Source organism: Mustela nivalis, assembly GCF_964662115.1.
Source record: "Mustela nivalis genome assembly, chromosome: 3".
Lineage (NCBI taxonomy): Eukaryota > Metazoa > Chordata > Mammalia > Carnivora > Mustelidae > Mustela > Mustela nivalis.
Window position 1 is genome coordinate 78,111,585 of NC_139022.1, and position 20,175 is coordinate 78,131,759.

Sequence of the window (20,175 nt, forward strand, 5' to 3'; positions counted from 1 at the left end):
CTGAGATCAAGAGTTGGCATGCAATACTGATTGAGCCGTCTTCTGCCCACTTTTTAATGGGATCCTTTGTTTCTCTACTTCTGAGTTTTGAGAGTTTTTTGTATAGTCTGGATAAATGCCTTTTGCTGGATATGTGGTTTGCAAATTTTTTCGCTTAGTCACTGCCTCTTAACAGTGTCTTTCACTGAGCAATAGTTTTTAATTTTGAGAACATCTCATTTATGGCTAATATTTCCTTTTGTGAATTATACTTTTGATCTCAAGTCTAAGGCCTCTGCCTAATCCTCGGTCCCAAAGATTTTCTGTTTTTTTTGTTTGTTTGTTTATTTGTTTGTTTTGTTTTGTTTTTCTAAAATATCTGTGGTTTTATGTTTTACATTTAAGGCTTTGATCAGTCTTGAGTTAATTTTTGTTTAAGGGGTGGGGTTTAGTTTGAAATTTATCGATTTATCTTTTTGCCTATAGAAGCCTAGTTCTTCCAGCAATGTTTGTTGAAAAGGTCAAAAACCCTTTGGACATCTTTGTGGGTCTAATTTTTGTTTCTCCCTTTTGATCCATTAACCTGTATGTATTCATTTACCAATACCACACTGTATTGATTACTGTAGCTATAGAGAAAGATTTAATTGTGAAAGTGAGTTCTCTCATTTTCTTTTTTTTCTTTTATTGTTTTAGATGTTCTACTTCCTTTGCCTTTCCATAAAACATTTTAAAATTAAGCTTGTCTATGTCTATAAAACACCTTGCTAAGATTTTGATAGGAATTGCATTAAACCTGTACAACCGGGGTTGTCTGGGTGACTCAGTGGGTTAAGCCTCTGCCTTTAGCTCAGATCATGATCTCAGGGTCCTGGGATCAAGCTCGGCATCAGGCTCTCTGCTCAGCAGGGAACCTGCTTCTCCCTCTCTTTCTGCCTGCCTCTCTGCCTACTTGTGATCACTCTCTGTCAAATAATTGAATAAAATCTTAAAAAAAAAAAAAAAAACCTATATAACTGTTTTGGGGCACCTGCGTGGCTTAGTTGGTTAAGCATTTGAATCTTTTTTTTTTTTTTAATATTTTATTTATTTATTTGACAGAGATCACAAGGAGGCAGAGAGGCAGGCAGAGAGGAGGAAGCAGGCTCCCTACAGAGCAGAGAGCCCGATGTGGGGCTCAATCCCAGGACCCTGAGATCATGACCTGAGCCGAAGGCAGAGGCGCTGCCACCCAGGCGCCTCGTAAGCATCTGAATCTTGATCTCAGCTCAGGTCTTGATTTCAGAGTCATGAGTTCAAGCCCCATGTTGGGCTCCACAACTGGGCATGGAGCATACTTAAAAAAAACAAAACAAAACCCTGTATATCAATTTGGAGAGAATTGATGTCATTACTATGTGAGGTCTTCCAGTCAATGAACATGTTATAACTCTTTCCAATTTATTTAGGTCTGACTTCTTTCATCAACATTTTGTAATTTTCAACATACTAATCCTGTATGTTTTGTTAGTTTTATACCTGAGTATTTCATTTTCTTTGAAAATGTTGTAAATGGTATTGTTTTTAGTTTTGGTTTCCACATACATATTTTGCTGTTAGATATGGAAGTGCATTTAGTTTTTTCTGTGTTGACCTTGTAATCTTGACTTGTTGAACTCTCTAATTCTAAAAGTTTTTTTGTAGATTCCTTCTGGTCTTCTACATAGATAAGCATATCATTTGTTAAATAGAGATAGATTCTTTCTGTTCAACCTGCACGTCTTCTTTTTCTTACCTGATTGTTCTGGCTAAGGCTTATAGTACTCTCTTGAATAGGAGTGGTGAGAGTGGACATCTCACCTATTTCTAATCTTAAGGAGATAGCATTCAGTCATCTACCATTAAGTATAATGTTAGCTGTACATTTTGGTAAATAGTGTTTCTCAAGTTGAGGAAGTTCTTTATTCCTCGGTTGCTGAGTGTTTTTGTCATGAATGGGTATTTTGGGTTTTGTTACATGCTTTTTTCCTGTCTCATTTGATAAGACCATATAAATTTTCTTCTTTGGCCTACTAATATTGTGGGATTATACGAACTGATTTTTAAATGTTGAACCAGTCTTATATTATACCTGCTTAATCTTGATTGTGGTGTGTAATTCTTTTCGTATGTTGCTGGAGTCAATTTACTAATACCTTGTTGAGGATTTTTGCATCTAATTTTATGGTCTGCAGTTTTCTTTTTTTATACTGTCTGTCTGGTTCTGGTATCAGGTTAATGCTCCTCTCATAAAATTAATTGGAAAAATGTTCCCTCTTCTCTTTCTTAAAGGATTTGTGTGAAATTAGTTTCCATTCCTTAAATATTTGATAAAATTGTCCAGTGGAACTATTGAGGCTTGGAGAGTTCTGTTTTATGATCTTTTTAATCACAATTCAATTCCTTTCATGATTGTAGAACTACCCAGGTTATCATTTGAGTTTTGGTGCTTTGTAGTTTTGAAGGAATTGGTTCATTTCTTCTAAGTGGCAAATCCATGAGCATTATGAAAAGTATTATAGACTTTTTAGTGGTGTTTTTTTTTCCTTACAATTTGCTAGTATTTCGTTGGAAATTTTTGAATCCATGTTCATCAAGGATATTGGTGTGTAACTTTCCTTTTTGGTGGGGACTCTGATTTTGGAATCAAGGTGATACTGCCTTTATAGAATGAGTTTTGAAGTATTCCTTCCATTTCTATTTTTTTGGAATAGTTTCAGAAGACTAGATATTAATTCTAATTTAAATGTTTGGTAGAATTCCACTGGGAAGCCATCTGACCCTGGACTCTTGTTTGTTGGGAGAGTTTTGATTACTGCTTCAATATCCTTGCTGGTTATGGGTCTGCTCAGGTTTTCTCTTTCTTCCTGCTTCTTTTTTGGTAGTTCATGCATCTCTAGGAATGCATCCATTTTTTCTAGATTGCCCGATTTTTTGGCATATAGTTACTCATAATATGTTCTTTTAATTCCTTGTATTCCTTCAGTGTTGGTTTTGATCTCTCCTCTTTCATTCATGATTTTTTTTTGGGGGGGGGGTCCTTTTTTCTTTTTGATAAGTCTGGCCAGGGGTTTATCATTCTTACTAATTCTTTCAAAGATCAGCTCCTAGTTTTGTTGGTCAGTTCTACTGTTCTTCTGGTTTCTATTTCATTTATTTCTTTAGGCTTTATTTGCTGATCTTTCTCCAGCTGCTCTAGGTGTAAGGTTAGGTCATGTATTTGAAACTATTCTTCTTGAGGAAGGCCTGTGTTTGGCTGTATACTTCCCTCTTAATGTCTGCCTTTGCTGTGTTCCAAAGGTTTTAGACTTTCAATTTATTTTCATTTTCATTTGCTTCTCTGTATTTTTTTTTAATTTCTTCTTTAATTTCCTGGTTAGCCCATTCATTCTTTAGTAGGATGTTCTTTAACCTACGTGCAGTCTTCCCTTATTTTTTCTTGTGGTTGACTTCATTTTAATAGCATTATGGTCTGAAAATATACATAGTATGCTCTCTTTCTCTATTCGTTGAGGCCTTATTTGTGATCCAATATGTGACCTATCCTGGAGAGTGTGCCATGTGCACTAAAAAAGAATGTGTTTTCTGCTGCCTTAGGATGAAATGTTCTGAATATATCTGTTAAGTCCATCTGGTTCAGTGTATGATTCAGAGCCATTGTTTCCTTGTTGATCTTCTGCTTAGATAATCAGTCCCTTACTGTGAGTGGGGGTTAAAGTCCCCTACTCTTAATGTGTTATTATCAATGAGTTTCTTTAAGTTTTTTTATTAACTGATTTATGTATTTGGCTGCTCCCAGGTTAGGGCATAAATATTTAGAATTTTTAGATCTTGTTGAATAGACCCCTTTATTATGATATAGTGCCCTTCTTCATCTCTTAGTACACTCTTTCATTTAAAATCTAGTTAGTCTGATATAAATATGACTACTCCTGCTTTCTTTTGACATCCAATAGCATGATAGATGGTCCTCCTCCCCCTCACGTTCAATCTGGAGGTGTCTTTAGGTCTACAGTGAGTCTCTTGTAAACAGCATATTGATGGGTCTTGGTTCTTTTAATCCATTCTGATGCCCTGTGTGTTTTGATTAGAGCATTTAGGCCATTTACATTCAAAGTAACTGGTGAGAGATACAAATTTAGTGCCATTGTATTACCTGTAAAGTTGCTATTCCTGTAGATTGTCTCTTTTCCTTTCCAGTCTTTGTTGATTGTGGTTCCTCTTTCCTGCTCAAAGGTCTGCTTTAATATTTCTTGTGGTGCTAGTTTAGTGTTCATAAACTCCTTTAGTTTTTGCTTGTTTTGGAAACCCTTTAACTCTCCTATTCTGAATGACAGCCTTGCTGGATAAAGTATGTTTGGCTGCATACATTTCCTATTCAGCACATTGACTGTATCATGCCACTGTCTTCTGGCCTGCCAAATTTTGTGGACAGATCTGCTGCTACCCTTATGTCTACTCTTGTACCTTAAAGACCTTTTATCCCTAGCTGCTGTCGAATTCTCTCTTTGTATTTTGCAGGTTTCACTATGATATGTCTTGGTGTTGACTTGTTTTTATTGATTGTGAGGGGAGTTCTTTGTGCCTTTGGACTTGAATATCCATTTCCTTCCACTTATTAGGGAAATTTTCAGCTATAATTTGTTCAAATAAATCTGCTCTTTTTTTCCCACTCTTCCTCTTCTGGGATTCTTATGATATGGATATTATTGTGCTTTGTGGAATCACTGGGCTCCCTAAGTCTCTTTGTGATCTACTAGTTTTCTGTCTTCTTTGTTTTCCAAAATTTTGTCTTCTGTATCACCTTTTTGTTCCTCTGATTCTTCCATCCTCTTTGTGATTGCATCCAGTCTATTTTGCATCTCAGGAAAGTATTTTTTATTTTGGCCTAACCGTTTTTTGTCTCTTTTATCTCTGCAGCAACGGTTTCTGTGGTGTTTCCTATGCTTTTTTCAACCCCATAATATTCTTATTATTCTTTTTTTTTTTTTAATATTTATTTATTTATTTGACAGACAGATCACAAATAGGCAGAGAGGCAGGAAGAGAGAGAGAGAGAGGAGGAAGCCGGCTCCCTGCTAAGCAGAGAGCCTGATGTGGGGCTCGATCCCAGAACCTTGGGATCATGACCTGAGCCGAAGGCAGAGGCTTTAACCCACTGAGCCACCCAGGTGCCCCTATTCTTATGATTCTTATGATTCTTATGATGCTTATGATTCTTATGAGTCTTGTTCTGAATTCTTGTTCGTATATATTGCTTATATCTGTTTGGAGTAAATCCCCGGCCATGGTTTCTTCTTGATCTTTCTTTTCCAGAAATTTCCTTCATCTTGTCATTTTGTCTAGGTTTCTGCTTTTGCATGTTATGAAAGCTTGTTATTTTCCTGCTTTTGAGAGTAATAGTATATTAAGAAGGAGTCCTACACTGTCTAGGGCCTGGTGCTTCAGGGAGTATCTCTGGTGTATGCTCTGCACAGTCTGCTGTGGTGTTTTGGCTGCTTTTCCCAAGGTCAGTCCTTTGCAGGGTTCCTCCTTGTTTGTGGTGGGGAGTGCTTGGACCTTTAAGTGTGCTTTGATTTGTTTGTTAAAATAAGCCTGCCACATTCTCTCCCTCTAATTATGCACATTGTTCTTTTAATCGTCAGATCGATTTCCTAGGTATTCAAAATTATTTGATGTTGATCTAGCAGTGATCAGGGGGTGAAGCTGTGTTCAAGCCCAGACTCCCCCTACTGCTTCACCATCTTAACTCAAGTTTCTGTTGTTTTCCTTTAATGCTTGCAAGATCTGTAAAGATAAGATCTTTTTTTGTTACTGTGATTTAGTGATTTGTGCCTTCTGACTTCAGTGTTACTAGTAATTTATTAGTTTTTTAAAAACTCAACTCTTTGTTTCATGGGTATTTTTATTCTAAAATTTTTTATTCATTTCTAATCTTATTTTTATTATTCCCTTCTGCTTGTTTTGGGTTTATTTGCTCTTCTTTTTCTCAGTTTCTGAAATAAGAACTTTTTGGGTTTTTTAAAGGATTTTATTTATTTGACAGAGAAACAGTGAGAGAGGGAACACAAGCAGGGGGAGTAGGAAAGGGAGAAACAGGCTTCCCACTGAGCAGAGAGCCAGATGCAGGGCTTGATCCCAGGACTCTAGGATCATCACTTGAGCTGAAGACAAGAAACTTATTGACTGAGCCACCCAGGTGCCCCAGAACTTAGATTTTTAAATTGAGGTCTTTGTTCTTTCCTAACATAAACATTTACTGCTATAAATTTCCCTCTCAGCACTGCTTTAACTGAATCCTTTAACATTTGACATGCTATACTTTAATTCTCATTTATCTCTGTATTTCTCTTCTTGTTTTGAGACTTCCTTGTTGATTCATGGGTTATTTACAAGTATGTTTAATTTCTAAGTGATTTGAAGATTTTCCTGCTATATTTTTGTTACGATATCTACTTTTTTTTAATAGTCGTACATGCACTAGGTATTACTTCAGTTCTTTTATTTAATATTTAAATTTGTTGAGATTTTTGTTTTGTTGTAGTTATTTGACCCAGACTATGGTATACTGTAATCAATGTTTCTTTCTTTTTTTTTTTTTTAAGATTTATTTATTTGAGAGAGTATGCATGGGGGAGGGGCAGAGAGAGAATCTTTCAAGCATACTTTGCACTGAGTATGGAGCCTAACACAGGGCTCAGTCCCACAGCCCATGAGGTCATGACCTGAGCTGAAACCAAGAGTCAGAAGCTTAACTAACTGACCCACCCAGGTGCCTCTGTAAGGAAGGTTTCATAGGTGCTTAAAAAGTATTTCTTTTCCTTTCTTAGGCAGAGTGTCCTATAAATGTCAATTAGATCTTATTGGTTGATGGCATTATTCAGTCCTTTTATAACTTTGCTGACTTTTTTGGTCTGATACTTCTGCCACTTGCACTGAGTAAAGTATTGAAATCCCCAGCTATATGTGTAGTTTTATCTCTCTCCTTTCAATTTAATCTGTTTTTATGTTATATATTTTGAAGTTCTCTTATGTAGTACATCCACATTTAGGGATCACCATGTTTTTTTCTTGGTGAATTGATCATTGTATTATGATCAATGTAACATTCCTCTTGGTCTCTAATTTATTTATTTTTTTGCTCTGAAGTCTGTCCAGTATTAATATAGTCACTCTTTCGTTTAAATGTTTGCATAATACATCTTTTTTCATCCTTTTATTTTCAACTGTTTCATTTTGTTCAAAGTGGTTTTCTTGTAAGCAGCATATAGTTGGGTCCAGTCTATGAATCTCTTAGAAGTGGATTTAAACAAAAAAAAAAAAAGAAAGAAAGAAAGAAAGTGGATTTAAACCATTTATACTTAAAGTAATTATTGACATCTTAGGGTTTAGGGGCCCAGACTACTTTTTAATCATTGAGCAATAACCTTAGTCATTCAGCAATAACCACAAAACACAAGTCAAATTCCTTCCTTCCTTTCTTCTTTTCTTCCTTCCTTCCTTCTTATCTTTCTATATTCCTTCTTTCCATCCTTCAGAGGTTCTCACAGCATGACATCCAGGTCCTGAGAGAAGCATTCCCATAACGTAAGCATTTCAAGAGGCCCATGTGGAAACAAAAAGCCTTCTAAAGACTTAGCCTCAGGTCTAAAGTTCTAGAAAGCCACTTCAGCCACATTCTCTTGGTCACAGGTGCAACCCAAATGTAGTGTGGGAGGTGACTATGCAAGAACGGGATCATTGGAAGCCTTCTTAGAGTCTGGCTACACTATCACTCATATGCTAGAGTTGAAATCAGAGTCATGGGTTATAACTCAGATCCTATCAACTAGCTAGTCACTCCGAGACTCAGCTTTCTTGTTTATAAATTGAAGAGCCTGTAGTAGATGACCACTTAGGTCCCTTCTGACTCTATGATTCTTCATTTCTTTCTCAGTCAGAGTATCCTCATATCTTTTTTCCCTTGCTTTACTGAGATACAGTTGACAGTCTAAAATTGTATATATTTAAGTTATCAAATTGTATGATTTGATGAATGTATATGTGAATATTGACCATAACCAAGCTACTTGACATATCCATCGTCTTACATAGTTACCATTTTCCCTCTGTCTCTCCCTTTCTTCAGTTGGATTTTTAACCTGCTTATTAGTATATTAACCATTTGACCTTTGTATGAAAGCAGACTTAACCATTATTACAGTAATCTCTGAAAAACTCTAAAGCTCAGTTTGTCAAGCTAATGCTGTTACCATTGGTTCCAGAGGTAGCCGATATCCAATATTAGAGTGCCTATGGATTTATAGCCAGCCCTGGGTGAATGGATCATTAAAGAAGTTAGAAATCATATCTCAATTGAGCAATAGCAGAACAACTTAACATTGCCCAGATTATTTCACAGAGCTCCTCTTTCTGAAAAAATGAAAATCTGCCAATTAGGGCTTTTCCCTTCCAACTTAGATACATTTGAATATAAAGATAATTGATCAGATTTTAGTTTAGTAATTTATTTATTGTTCTAGTTTGAGCTTGCTAATAAGCCTTCCCAGACTTCCATTTTACCTGAATAACTTTCCCCCCAAAATATCCTAACTTGTTTTAAGAACAGTAACACATGAGTAGAACCACATCCTGCTGTGTTTACCTAAGGTTCCTTGTACCTCCCAATCTGTGCCAAGATCCTGACTTAAACTCAGTCTTGTCATAGTCAGCATTATAATAAACTGAGAGTTTATTGAGATATTTTCTTTTATTTAAGAATTTATTTGTTTGATGAGAGAGAGATAGCGAGAGAGAGAACACAAGCAGGGGGAGTGGGAGAAGGGGAAGCAGGCTTTCTGCTGAGCAGGGAGCAGAATGTGGGGCTTGTTCCCAGGACCCTGAGCCTAAGGCAGATGCCTAACGACTGAACCACCCTATTCAGATATTTTAAAGAGAGGCTCCATTCATCTGAGTGACTCCTTCCCAAGGAGAACACTTTGAAAGATAATACTCATTTACTTTAGTTCAGGTATTTTGAGGGGTTTCTTTACTATATAATCACACCTTCTATATGGTTTTTTAAAATTATTTCTAGCACTTGTAATTCATTGTTATGAGGTAAAGTATACGGTTTATGGCCTTGATAGAGCTGTGGTTTATGTATTCCACATCATAGCCAGGATTGTACTATATGCCTTTGGCTTCCAGTGGCACAGTCGTCTTGAAGCTATGAAGTGTTTATTTTCATATTCATGCTCCTATACTGGAATGGAGGACAAAAACTGCCCTTTTACTCATCTTTGCATCCCCTGTACCGGGCATCCTATAAATCTATAGTAAGCTTATTGAATGAATTGGGGATGGTACGTGGGAGAGACTGATCTTTGACCCTATTTACATCATAGTCCTGTTTTGATAGATTAAATGAGGATTCTTGCTCCATAATAATAGAATAATAATGAAAGAATTATAAAGTTCATTTCATTGACAGTACTAAAACTTTAAAAAAACTTTCTCGAAGTATCCATTTTGACTTACGCTTTTGATCTTACTCTCTATTCATTTCATCTTATTTAATCCCTTTAAGTTACTCTCAAGGGTGGTCCAAATGGACCACATTTCACTGGATATGAATCAGGTATCCAGTGAAATGTCTATCAGTGATTTTTTCACACATATTCATACTAACCAGATACATAAAAATAATTTAGTCACAGTGATTAAATATCTAGGTATAGTATGATTAGCAGTGAAGTAAAGTCATGATCCTGTGTCTTGAGTTTTCAGCCAGCGTCTTGTTAGTAAAAGAAGTTAAACAATAGGTTTTCACCTGAGAAAACAGATGTGGATAGAGAGCATCCTTGTTTATTATGATTCTGATTTTTGTTTATAGTGCCTGTTATGACAAAACTATTAGGGAAAGGGAGAAGATACCGGGACTTACTAAAGTTTCTATTAAAATGTATGATTGGGGTGCCTGGGTGGCTCAGTTAAAGCCTCTGCCTTCGGCCTGGTCATGATCCTAGGGTCCTGGGATCGAGCCCCGCATCGGGCTCTCTGCTCAGCAGGCCTCCTTTCTCCTCTCTCTCTGCCTGCCTTTCTGCCTACTTGTGATTTCTGTCAAATAAATAAATAAAATCTTTAAAAATAACAACAATAATAATAATAATAAAAATAAAATGTAGTATGATTACCACTGTTACGTCTTTCCTTTTTATTTTTATATGAGCTAGCTAATAAAGCTTATTAGTAAAATTAGTAAAAGTTTGGAATTTGTACCCTTTTAACCAAAGGTAGTTGCCCAAACATTATTTTTTGTAGATAAATGTTTAAATGATTTTTGTGTCTCTGAGAATAGTTTAAGGAGATAAAGCTTCTTGCCATCTTAGGAAAAAGACGTCTTTGAGGAACATCTGACACTAATTTATTTACCTTCCTACTGATTGGTTTCTCAGTGATTGCTTTGATTTTTTTCTTTTATGATCTGATATTTTATAGTTCAGCTTTGAATGATATACTTTATATCCAGAAATACCCTCCAGAATAAATATTCTTGGGTTTAATTCTGTTGTGTCTGTCTTCAGGAGGAATAGGCAGAAGTTAGATTCAGAGGGGTGCCAGGTTGGTAATTTGGCTCAAAGTGCATGGGGAGAATAATCTCTCTCCTAAAATGAAGCACAAGGATAAGTAATAACTTTTTATGCATGATAAGCATCAAAAATATGAACCTGCTGGTCTTTGCTTTTCCTTTTTCTTTACCTCTGTCTTTCAGTAAGAACCTCCTGCAGTGTGCACACGATGTGATCAATAACTCAATAACTTTTTTCATGCAGTAATTATCTCCATGTGATATTATCTGAACACTGTTTTTCTTTATTACTCAGAAGATGCAGGAGATATTTATATAACCAGCTGATCCCATTTTGGATAAAGGTGCTTTGTGACAGCAGGAAAAATAGTTTATTTTAAATAGCCTTTTTAAATAAATGCTCTATGAAAAGCTTTTCCAGTTAATTTTCACTTAGCATGAAAAGGTGATTACCAAATGATTTAAAACTTGTACTTTGAATATTTTACAGTATGATAGTCATTCTTTCTAACTTCTAATCATAATTTAAAATATTGAGCTATTTTTTAAAAAATATAAAACTATTTAACATACCTATAATTTTTTCCTGATTCTTCTGACCTGTTTTAGATAGTTACAGAACTGTGAGCTAAACACGTAAGTTCTACTATCTCTGCTTATCTCACAGAGATTTTCATTATAGGCAGAGATCCTGCAAGAGTCCCGGATGATGATCCCAGACTGCCAGCGCAGGTTGGAAGCAGCATATACCGATCTTCTGCAGTTATTAGTAAGTAAATTCTTCTCTGTGTTCTGTTTAAACATTCTTTCAGTGTAATACATGGAAGGCCAAAATCTTAAGTATTCAATGCTGTAAACTAGTTCAGGACATATTTTGTTCACTTGCCCTGTGTGCCAGTATATTTTAAAATAATTAGTAGAGATTAAATTGTATTTTAATTAGCCTCCAGTAGAAGTACTATAACCAACATGTTTATTCTGTTTATTTAAATATATTTGAGTTATTATGGTAGATATTTAGAGCACTAACATTGTCCAGCAGTATCTTGAAATATTTAGTATTCATACATAAAGATCTTTTTTTTGGCACATTAAAGATAAGTAGACTATTTAAAATTTCAGAAGATCCAGATGCTTCAAATGGATCTGGGCCCTTACAAAAAGGGCCCAGATCAGTTTGAGAGGAAAAAACACCTTGTAATATAGACAGTGCTTTCCTTTTAACTTGGAGCAGGATAACACTGTTACCATCCTTGCTAGTGTTAAGTGCCTTGTGATACAGTGGCAGAATCATTTTATAAAAGATTCTAAAAACAATTAAAAGTTCTCCTGTTTCTTAACTGAGATAACTGCATGATACTATATTTCAAGCCAGTTGTTTTCACTGTTTGATGATAAATTTGATGAATTCTGATATTTCCTTTACTAAACTCATTTTGTGTTTCTGTTTCTTGAGCTAATATTAACTAGCTACTAGCTGTCTCGTGATTCATAGTTATGCCTTCTATAACAAAAATCTTGTGAGGCTTTCTCAGGATGATTACATGTATTCTTTGAAAAAGAATGACATTTGTTTTCCCACCAAAATTATATTAGGACTAAATCTGTAAGAAAAAAAACAGAGATATGTTCACATTTTACTTCAATTTTGTCACAGAACTCCGTTTTTATCTATAGGAACCTTTCAAAGTCAGGGTAACTTTCCTTAACAGCCAAAAATAAAACTGTGGTTTTGAAATAAAAGGTAGATGAAAGCAGGAAATAATTACTATATTAAAATACTGAGACAGAAGCACCATTTTTATTTCCTGACAACTTAAATGCTTTTTTCTTTCATGAATCTAGTAGCTGAAAAAGTAATAGAAATTGCTTGAAAAGAATAATTCTGTCTTTGAATGATATACTTGTGTGTATGGATGTAGTCAACAATATTTCTACCCTCAAAGAGCTTATAGTTAGTAACAGAGAACAGAGACATGTTTAGGTGTAATATAGAGGTTTTAAGAAATTTTTGCCTGTAGTCTGAGTTAAGCAAATTCTCCTTTTGCTTTAAATTTTCCTATTAAAGGATCACACAGGGACACCTAGGTGGCTCAGTCCATTAAACGTTTGCCTTCGGCTTGGGTAGTGGTCCCAGGGTCCTGGGATCAAGCCCTGCATTGGGCTTCCTGCTCTGCGGGAAGCCTTTTTCTCTCTCTTCTACTCCCCTAGCTTGTGTTCCCTCTCTCACTGTCTCTCTCTCTCTCTGTCAAATAAATAAATAAATCTTAAAAAAAAAAAAAAAAAGAAAAAGAAGAAGAAAAAACACACATACTTTATTCTCTCTGCTCTGTAACTGTTTGTACATCTTCAGCTTTTATTGACCCAACACAAATAACTGGTTATAGCTTTACTTATTTAAGTAAAAGTCAAACAAAAGTTCATATGCAGAATAACTTAGATGATACTGTTTCATTTATCTCTTCACATAATATTTTAGTAGGAGTTTTATGTATAAAGTATCAAGGAAAAACTCAGTCTTTGGATATCAAAAATAAAAGATGTTAGCATTTTGTTTCCTTGTAGTAAAATGCATAATACTCATTAATAAGCAGACAGTTTGGTTTTCTAATTCAAAGATTATACTTATCTCTGGTGTGACACCACTACCCTTCTTTGTCATTGTGGGTAGTTCAAGGATTATTGTCATCTGAATATTATCATATATGTGACACTTTAGAAAAGCATCATTTTTTTGTTTTTAGTCCATTGATATTAATCCTTTTTGTATGATGACATGTTGACAAAATGAGAATACTTTTTTTTTTATTTTTCTGAGGTTTTCATGTATGTATTTAATGCTAATAGCTTTAGGTGACCCTGTTTATCACTTACTTTGTGAGGATGCTGTACAGTGAAACAACAAAACCTGTTACTTCTCTTACCAATAAAAAACAAAACTATGGGAAATCTGTGAAATTATACAATATTTAGATGAGTTTTGGAATCCTTTTTGTGTTAATTTTTTGAGCCTTTATATTGATGGTTTGTAATATTAAGTAAATAATAGCACTGAAGTTTGAAAAGGATAAATCTCATTTTATTATATTTCATTTCAGGAGGGTGAAAAAGACTTGGAAGAAACTGAGGAATATAAGGAAGCACGTTTAGTATTGGATTCAGTGAAGTTAGAAGCCTGAAGTTTTTCTGTACAGGATGTTTTTTGCATTAAATCCTGGGATCCATTCCACAATTCATTATTTTTGACCACTGCTGTATGTTCAAATAGTATGAGAATGTGATTGTTTTTATGCAGTTGCATATATTTTTCTTTGCCTAATTTAACGTGTCAAATAAATGAGTTCGTCTAAAATTGTTTATTTCATACTTTACAAAATATTTTTAATTAACCTTTTATCATGAAATCATAGACATTTTTGACAGAGAATTAAAATCTGTTAGGTTCTCTTTGAAGTCTAGGTATTTTGCTTCATAAGTGTGGATTGAGTTAAAAATAGGATACCTTTATTTTTAGATAAACATCCAAATTTTGAACAGTTTATTCTGAATAGGGTACAACTCCCTCAAAAGAAAGGAAGAACATGTCTGTGCCTAAAGCCTCACATACTTATCCCTTTACAGTGAAAGTCTAACATTTCCATCACTGTTAACTAATGGAAACATTTAAATCTCTTTCCAGAAAGATAGATTTATACAAAAAACATCAATTATTTAGATCTCCATGTAAGATTCTTATGAACAAAGAATTGAATTGTATTTTAAAGGAATAATAATGGTATATTGGCAAATGTTTAACAGACATTCAGAATGGAAAGGGAGTCTCTTACCTCTGTGGTATAGGTACTCCTGCTGTGACTAATTTCAGGCTACCGACATGACATCATTGAACACAAGGTTGGGAAGATTTGAGCCAGCTCCAGCATCCACTGTCATAGCCAAACCTGGATAATCCTGACTGACTGGAAAAGATTATCATTTTATCACGAAGTATTTTTCCAGTACAGTTGTAAACCAATTAATTACCTAATCATTTGAGTTTATTTTCTTAAAAATACATGACAACTCATTTAGTTTTCTCCTGTTTCTTGAAAATGTGTATAAACCTTTATATCATCAGCCTACCCTGAGCAGTGATGTAATGAACTAAAATACTAATAATAGCATTTAAACTTTAAAAGCCATAATTGAAAAAATAACAAAATCTGAATTTTTGCTGCTATAAGATACATACTTGTAGGGTAATTGGTTTGATTTTGAAAGTCACCAATGATTACCAGAAACCATAACATCTATTGAATCTGTCAGAAAGATCAGAGAAGAGAAAAATAATACTATTCTTTCCTGCTGTTATTTCTAAAGGGTATGCTGTTGTAAAGCACGGAATCCATCATTTTTTAAATCTTTATACATGTAGAAAATTACTTAATAACATAAATCAGAAGCATTTCTAAATTGAAATGTCATCATCTTAAAATATTACATGCCATTTTTAAAGTACATGAGGTGGGGAGAGGAAGAGTAAGGAAATAACACAATTACAATGTAAAACTTTCTACTAAGGCTTTCTCTTAATATTAGAGATTTGAGTGGGAGAATTAAACCTCTAGATTATTTTGTGGTTGGTGTTAAGTCCCAAGAATAGTTTGGCTTCTTGGTGGTGGGTGAGATGGCATATTTGGTTTTCCAAGTAAGATAGCATTTAAAGAAAGTATTTTACCATTTTTTTAAGTGTAAAAAATTTAATTTTAACCTTCTGCCAAATACATAAATAAAATATATTCAAAGCAAAAAATATTGGTCCCTCCAGAAAAAAGTAATTCTGAAAGGGAAGTTTTATAGCTACAACCCAAGTCTTGGTGGCTGAAAAAAAATTATTTTCTTGCCACAAAGCCTAGGAAGTAGAAATTAACAAGGTAGATGAAAAAAAAATACACCTTTAGAGAATTGCTGTCTCAATTACAGATTTCATACTAGATCTCTCTCCAGACATTGATGAGACGCAGCAAGAAGCTTCATATTCTGTGAAGGCTTATTCCTGGAAGTTTTTGACACATTCCACTTACGTGTTCATGGCCATCAAGAGGCACAGTAAGTTAAGAACAGTTGTAATTCATGCAGTATTAGCTTGTTTTTAAGCTTTCAGTTAAAAACTTAACATCTGTAAGATAATAGGTAGAAATTTCCAAAAGTAAGGTATCCTTTTTCTCTATCCAGTACCTGATCCCCAACCAACATATAGCAGTTGCTCAGTAAACATTTGTAGAGTAAGTGAAAAGCAAGAGGTGAAAACCTCTGGAGTGAGGGAAAGAATGCCATGAAGGGTACCGTCACCCCATAAACACACTTAATCATACAGCGCTTTTCAAACTATTTTTACCGCAGACCTCAATAAGAAACGTGTTTTTCATTGTGACCCAGTACACACTTATGGAGGTCTATATATACATAAAACAATAAGTATCTTTAATATGTACAATTTCTCAGTTGTTTTTTATTCTGTTTCATTTTTTTAACAATGATTATGACCACCTGCTATTGAATTGTGAATAACACTACTCTAATACAATTATATAAAATGCTTCTACTTAAGAATCGTCTCTTTGTCTTCCTTTCTCTTCATTTATGATAAACAGTAACTGTTTATCCTATATATAAATAAATAATAGCTTATAACATATATAAACTTAGGTCTCAGAGTAGTTGTCTCTGAAAATGTGCAGTTACACACATTGCAGGTATAAAGTGTCATTGTAACTTGTAATCATTTAATATTTGTTAGGTGCCCTTAATCCTTGCACATACTAATTAATGGCTTTCATCAAGTAAATAGGCAAAACAAAGACAAGTGACAGAATCGAGTTGTAAACCTAACTTTTCTGTATTTTTCTGCATAGCAAAGGGCACATAATTTCTAAGGAGGTAAGAATGTGCATAGGGTAAGGAAATAGAAATACAACATGTGAATGAGTTAAAAGTAACCAAATCCAGTGAATGCCAGAGAGCATTTCCAAGTTCTAGCATTTTCATCTGGACATTCTTGGCTAATGAAGATTCAATCCTAGTAAATGAAAATATTTCCCCAAAGTCCTGGACAGGAGCTTTGTGGCTATGCTTTTGGGACATTCACATTTCAGGTGAGTGTTAGCATTTCAAGAATTAAGCTGTCCTGTATCATATTTTGTACCATATCATACTTTGTACTATATTTTGTACCATAAGTTCTGTAAATATTGCCTTGGGAAGGAATGGAACTTGTGGCAAGTTAAAAAAAAAAAAAAAAACCTGCTAAAATAAGCGTGTATTTATATTATGAGTACTGAAAACTGGTTAAAACAATATATTTTAATGTTCATTCAACATTTCTTGATTTTCTGGTCAGGAACATTCAAGCCCAATATTTAAAAATCGTCTCTATGCCTCTACCTGTGCACTGAATCACTTCCAAATTGAGCAGTCAAACCTGGTTAATCTAAATTACTTTGCAAACTTCATTACATTACTTGGCTTTTTAAAAATCCTATCAAATTTAATAAGGACATATCCTACAGCTGGTTATCACTTAAATCTTATTATTTGGTCATTTAGATAAACCAACGACAGATTAATCCTTTCTTTGACTAGAAGTTAGGGCCTTTAAATGTCAGTGTAAACTTGACATGTATATGAGCAAGAGCTGTGCAGCATTTGACATTAAAGGGTTAATCAGATAATTTAGTCCTTGAGACTCTTTTGAGTGCTTTTAGCTGGAAAGAAATTGAATGGTTGAGAAATGGTGCACTATGAAACAAGTTATAAGTATTAGTGTACTTGAAATTTTCAAGAGTGCTTCATAAAAATCTATATTGCACTCCACTATTCGTCTTATTGCTCTTATAATATGAGAGGCATTTGTTCGTGTATTGGACTGTTGCACTGAAGGTATAATTAATTTATGAGACAGTAGATCAAAACCTTATATTTTATTTCTTGCTTTTTGTTGACTGCTAGATAGTTGACAAGGTTCTTTTAGTGTCTTGGGAATATATGTCACAAGACAGTATTACTTTTAATGCACAACGAGCCCTTTCAAATTAATAAAGAGTCCCCAGTATAAAAAATCGATAAAGGATAGAAACACACAATTCATAAAAAGAGAAATACAAGCAGCTAGGTTTTTCAAAAATGTTTCACTTCAGTAATAATCAAATTCAAATCTCAAAAATAATGAAGCATATTTTAAAAACATGAATACCTGTTGGCTCAGTGTGATAAAGTATTGGCCAGTGAGACTAGAAAGAGGATGAAATGAGAAAGAGTGAAAAAGATGCATCCTTTTCACTATATGCAGTTGATAAGATATGTACAAGGTAAATGCAAGAGTCACCTATAAGATAATTAGGAGGAGTGAGGTAGTTAAAGTGGAGAGCTTCAAAAGTAATATATAGGATTTTTATGGATTGAATTATGTCTCCCCAAAAGATATATTGAAATCCTAACCCCCAGTACTAAGACTATGACCTCATTTAGAAAGAGAGTCCTCGGGGTGCCTGGGTGGCTCAGTCCTTAAACGTCTGCCTTCAGCTCAGGTCATGACCCCAGGTCCTGGGATTGAGCCCCGAGTCAGGCTCCTTGCTCAGCAGGGAGCCTGTTTCTCCATCTTCCACTCCTCCTGCTGGTGTTCACTCTCTCGCTGTGTCTCTCTATCAAATAAATAAAATCTTTAAAAAAAAAGAAAAAGGGTCCTCACTGATTGTAATTAGTTAAGGTGAGGTCATACTAGAATAAGGTAGGCCCTTAATCTACGATTGGTGTCCTAAAACAATGTGAAAACACAGAGAGAAGGCCATATTACTACATAGGTAGAGATTAGAATTATGCAAGCCAAGAAACCCAATGTGACACTAGAAGCTACAAGAAAGGCATGGAGCAGATTCTGCCTTTGATCTGATTTCAGACTTTGAGCCTCCAAAACTGAGAAAATGGACTTTTTTTGTTATAAGCCATCAAGTTTGTGATACTTTGTTACACTACATTGCTAAAAGACTAATACGTAGAACCCCAGCTTTTCTACATGCCAGCAATAACCAAATTTAATGGGAAAATAAATCCCTACTGAGTCACAGAAGACAACATTTTTAAAAAACGACTTGTACTATATATGGAAAATTAATGGCAAAACATGGTTTCCTTTTATGTCAACTTGTAAATTTAGTAAAGTAAAATACAACAGGGCTGGGACGCCTGGGTGGCTCAGTGGGTTAAAGCCTCTGCCTTCGGCTCAGGTCATGATCTCAGGGTCCTGGGATCGAGCCCCACATCGGGCTCTCTGCTCAGCAGGGAGCCTGCTTCTCTCTCTCCCTCTGCCTTTCTGCCTGCTTGTGATCTCTCTCTCTGCCAAATAAATAAACAAAATATTAAAAAAAAAAAATACAACAGGGCTGGGTGGAGGAGAATTTTAAGAAATGATTATAAAATCCAATTAGACTGAGATGGGGATATGAAAAATAACAATGAGGGAAAACTAATTTTGCTCACTATTAAAACTTTGTCAAGTTGCAGTAATTAAATGTATGGTAAAAGAATAGAAGATCAGAGGCACCTGGGTGGTTCAGAGGGTTAAAGCCTCTGCCTTTTGCTCAGGTCATAATCCAAGGGTCCTGGGATTGAGCCCCACATCGGGCTCTCTGCTCAGCAGGGAATCTGCTTTCCTCTCTGTCTCTCTGCCTGCCTCTCTGCCTACTTGTGATCTCTGTCTGTCAAATAAATAAATAAAATCTTTAAAAAAAAAAAGAATAGAAGATCAAAGAGAATAGAACTCAGGAGTGAACCCAAATATATACTTATGGGAATTCAGTATATGATGAAGAATATTTCAGCCCCTTGGGAGAAAGAGATTATTCAATAAATCATACTGGCATAACTGGGTAATCGGGGAGGTGGAAAAAGCTGGATCTTTGTTTCATCTCTCACACCAAAATAAGTGAAAAAAAAAAGATTGAAAGGTAGAAGAAAAGAAAACATTGGTGAAACTAACAGATTAATGAATTTTAAATTGATAATATGCAGTGAGTGTATAGGGAAATAGAAAATGTAATGCACTTAGTGAAAATATTTTAAAGATGGAAATTCTCCACAAATTAATACTGAGTCCAATACCACAATTATCGAAATTGTATATTTAGGGGAAAACATCAAGTATCCAAGAAAATCTTGAAAACAGGGAATTAGGAAGAGGATAAATGTAGGAGATAATGTAGAAATGTAGGATAAATGCAGCTGGATATTGAAACAGGATCCCTGGACACTGTACACAGCTAGTTCCCTCTTTGCCATGGTTGTCCTAGGAGCTCTGGCGACCACCACCACCATTACCACCGAGAAAGCGCGACATCGTCATCCTTGTTCTACAACACCAGTTCTGATTGCAATGTCTAGGATGAGTTGTTTCTGATTGGTGAAGCCAAGGCTTAGGCTCGTACCCTCCCTTTGGCAAGTGGGGCAAAGAAAACAAGCATTTGATGTTTTTCAGCATCTATCATGCAAGACTCTTCCCTTATAACCCTTGTGGGTAGATGGAGATGGTATTCAGATCTTAAGAATCAATAAAAGACATGGATGGTAAGAGTTTT

General features: G+C 35.0%; 1 protein-coding gene across 1 annotated transcript in view; it reads left to right on the plus strand.

Annotated features, from left to right (window-relative positions):
* Positions 1–13,919, plus strand: part of TBCA (tubulin folding cofactor A) — a 73,541-nt gene extending 59,622 nt beyond the window's left edge. Inside the window, exons 3-4 of the mRNA XM_082724827.1 lie at positions 11,250–11,336; positions 13,666–13,919. Coding sequence (XP_082580953.1) covers positions 11,250–11,336; positions 13,666–13,746 — 168 coding nt within the window. The 3' untranslated portion in view covers positions 13,747–13,919. The remainder of the gene's footprint in view (positions 1–11,249; positions 11,337–13,665) is intronic.
* Positions 13,920–20,175: the final 6,256 nt, after the last annotated feature.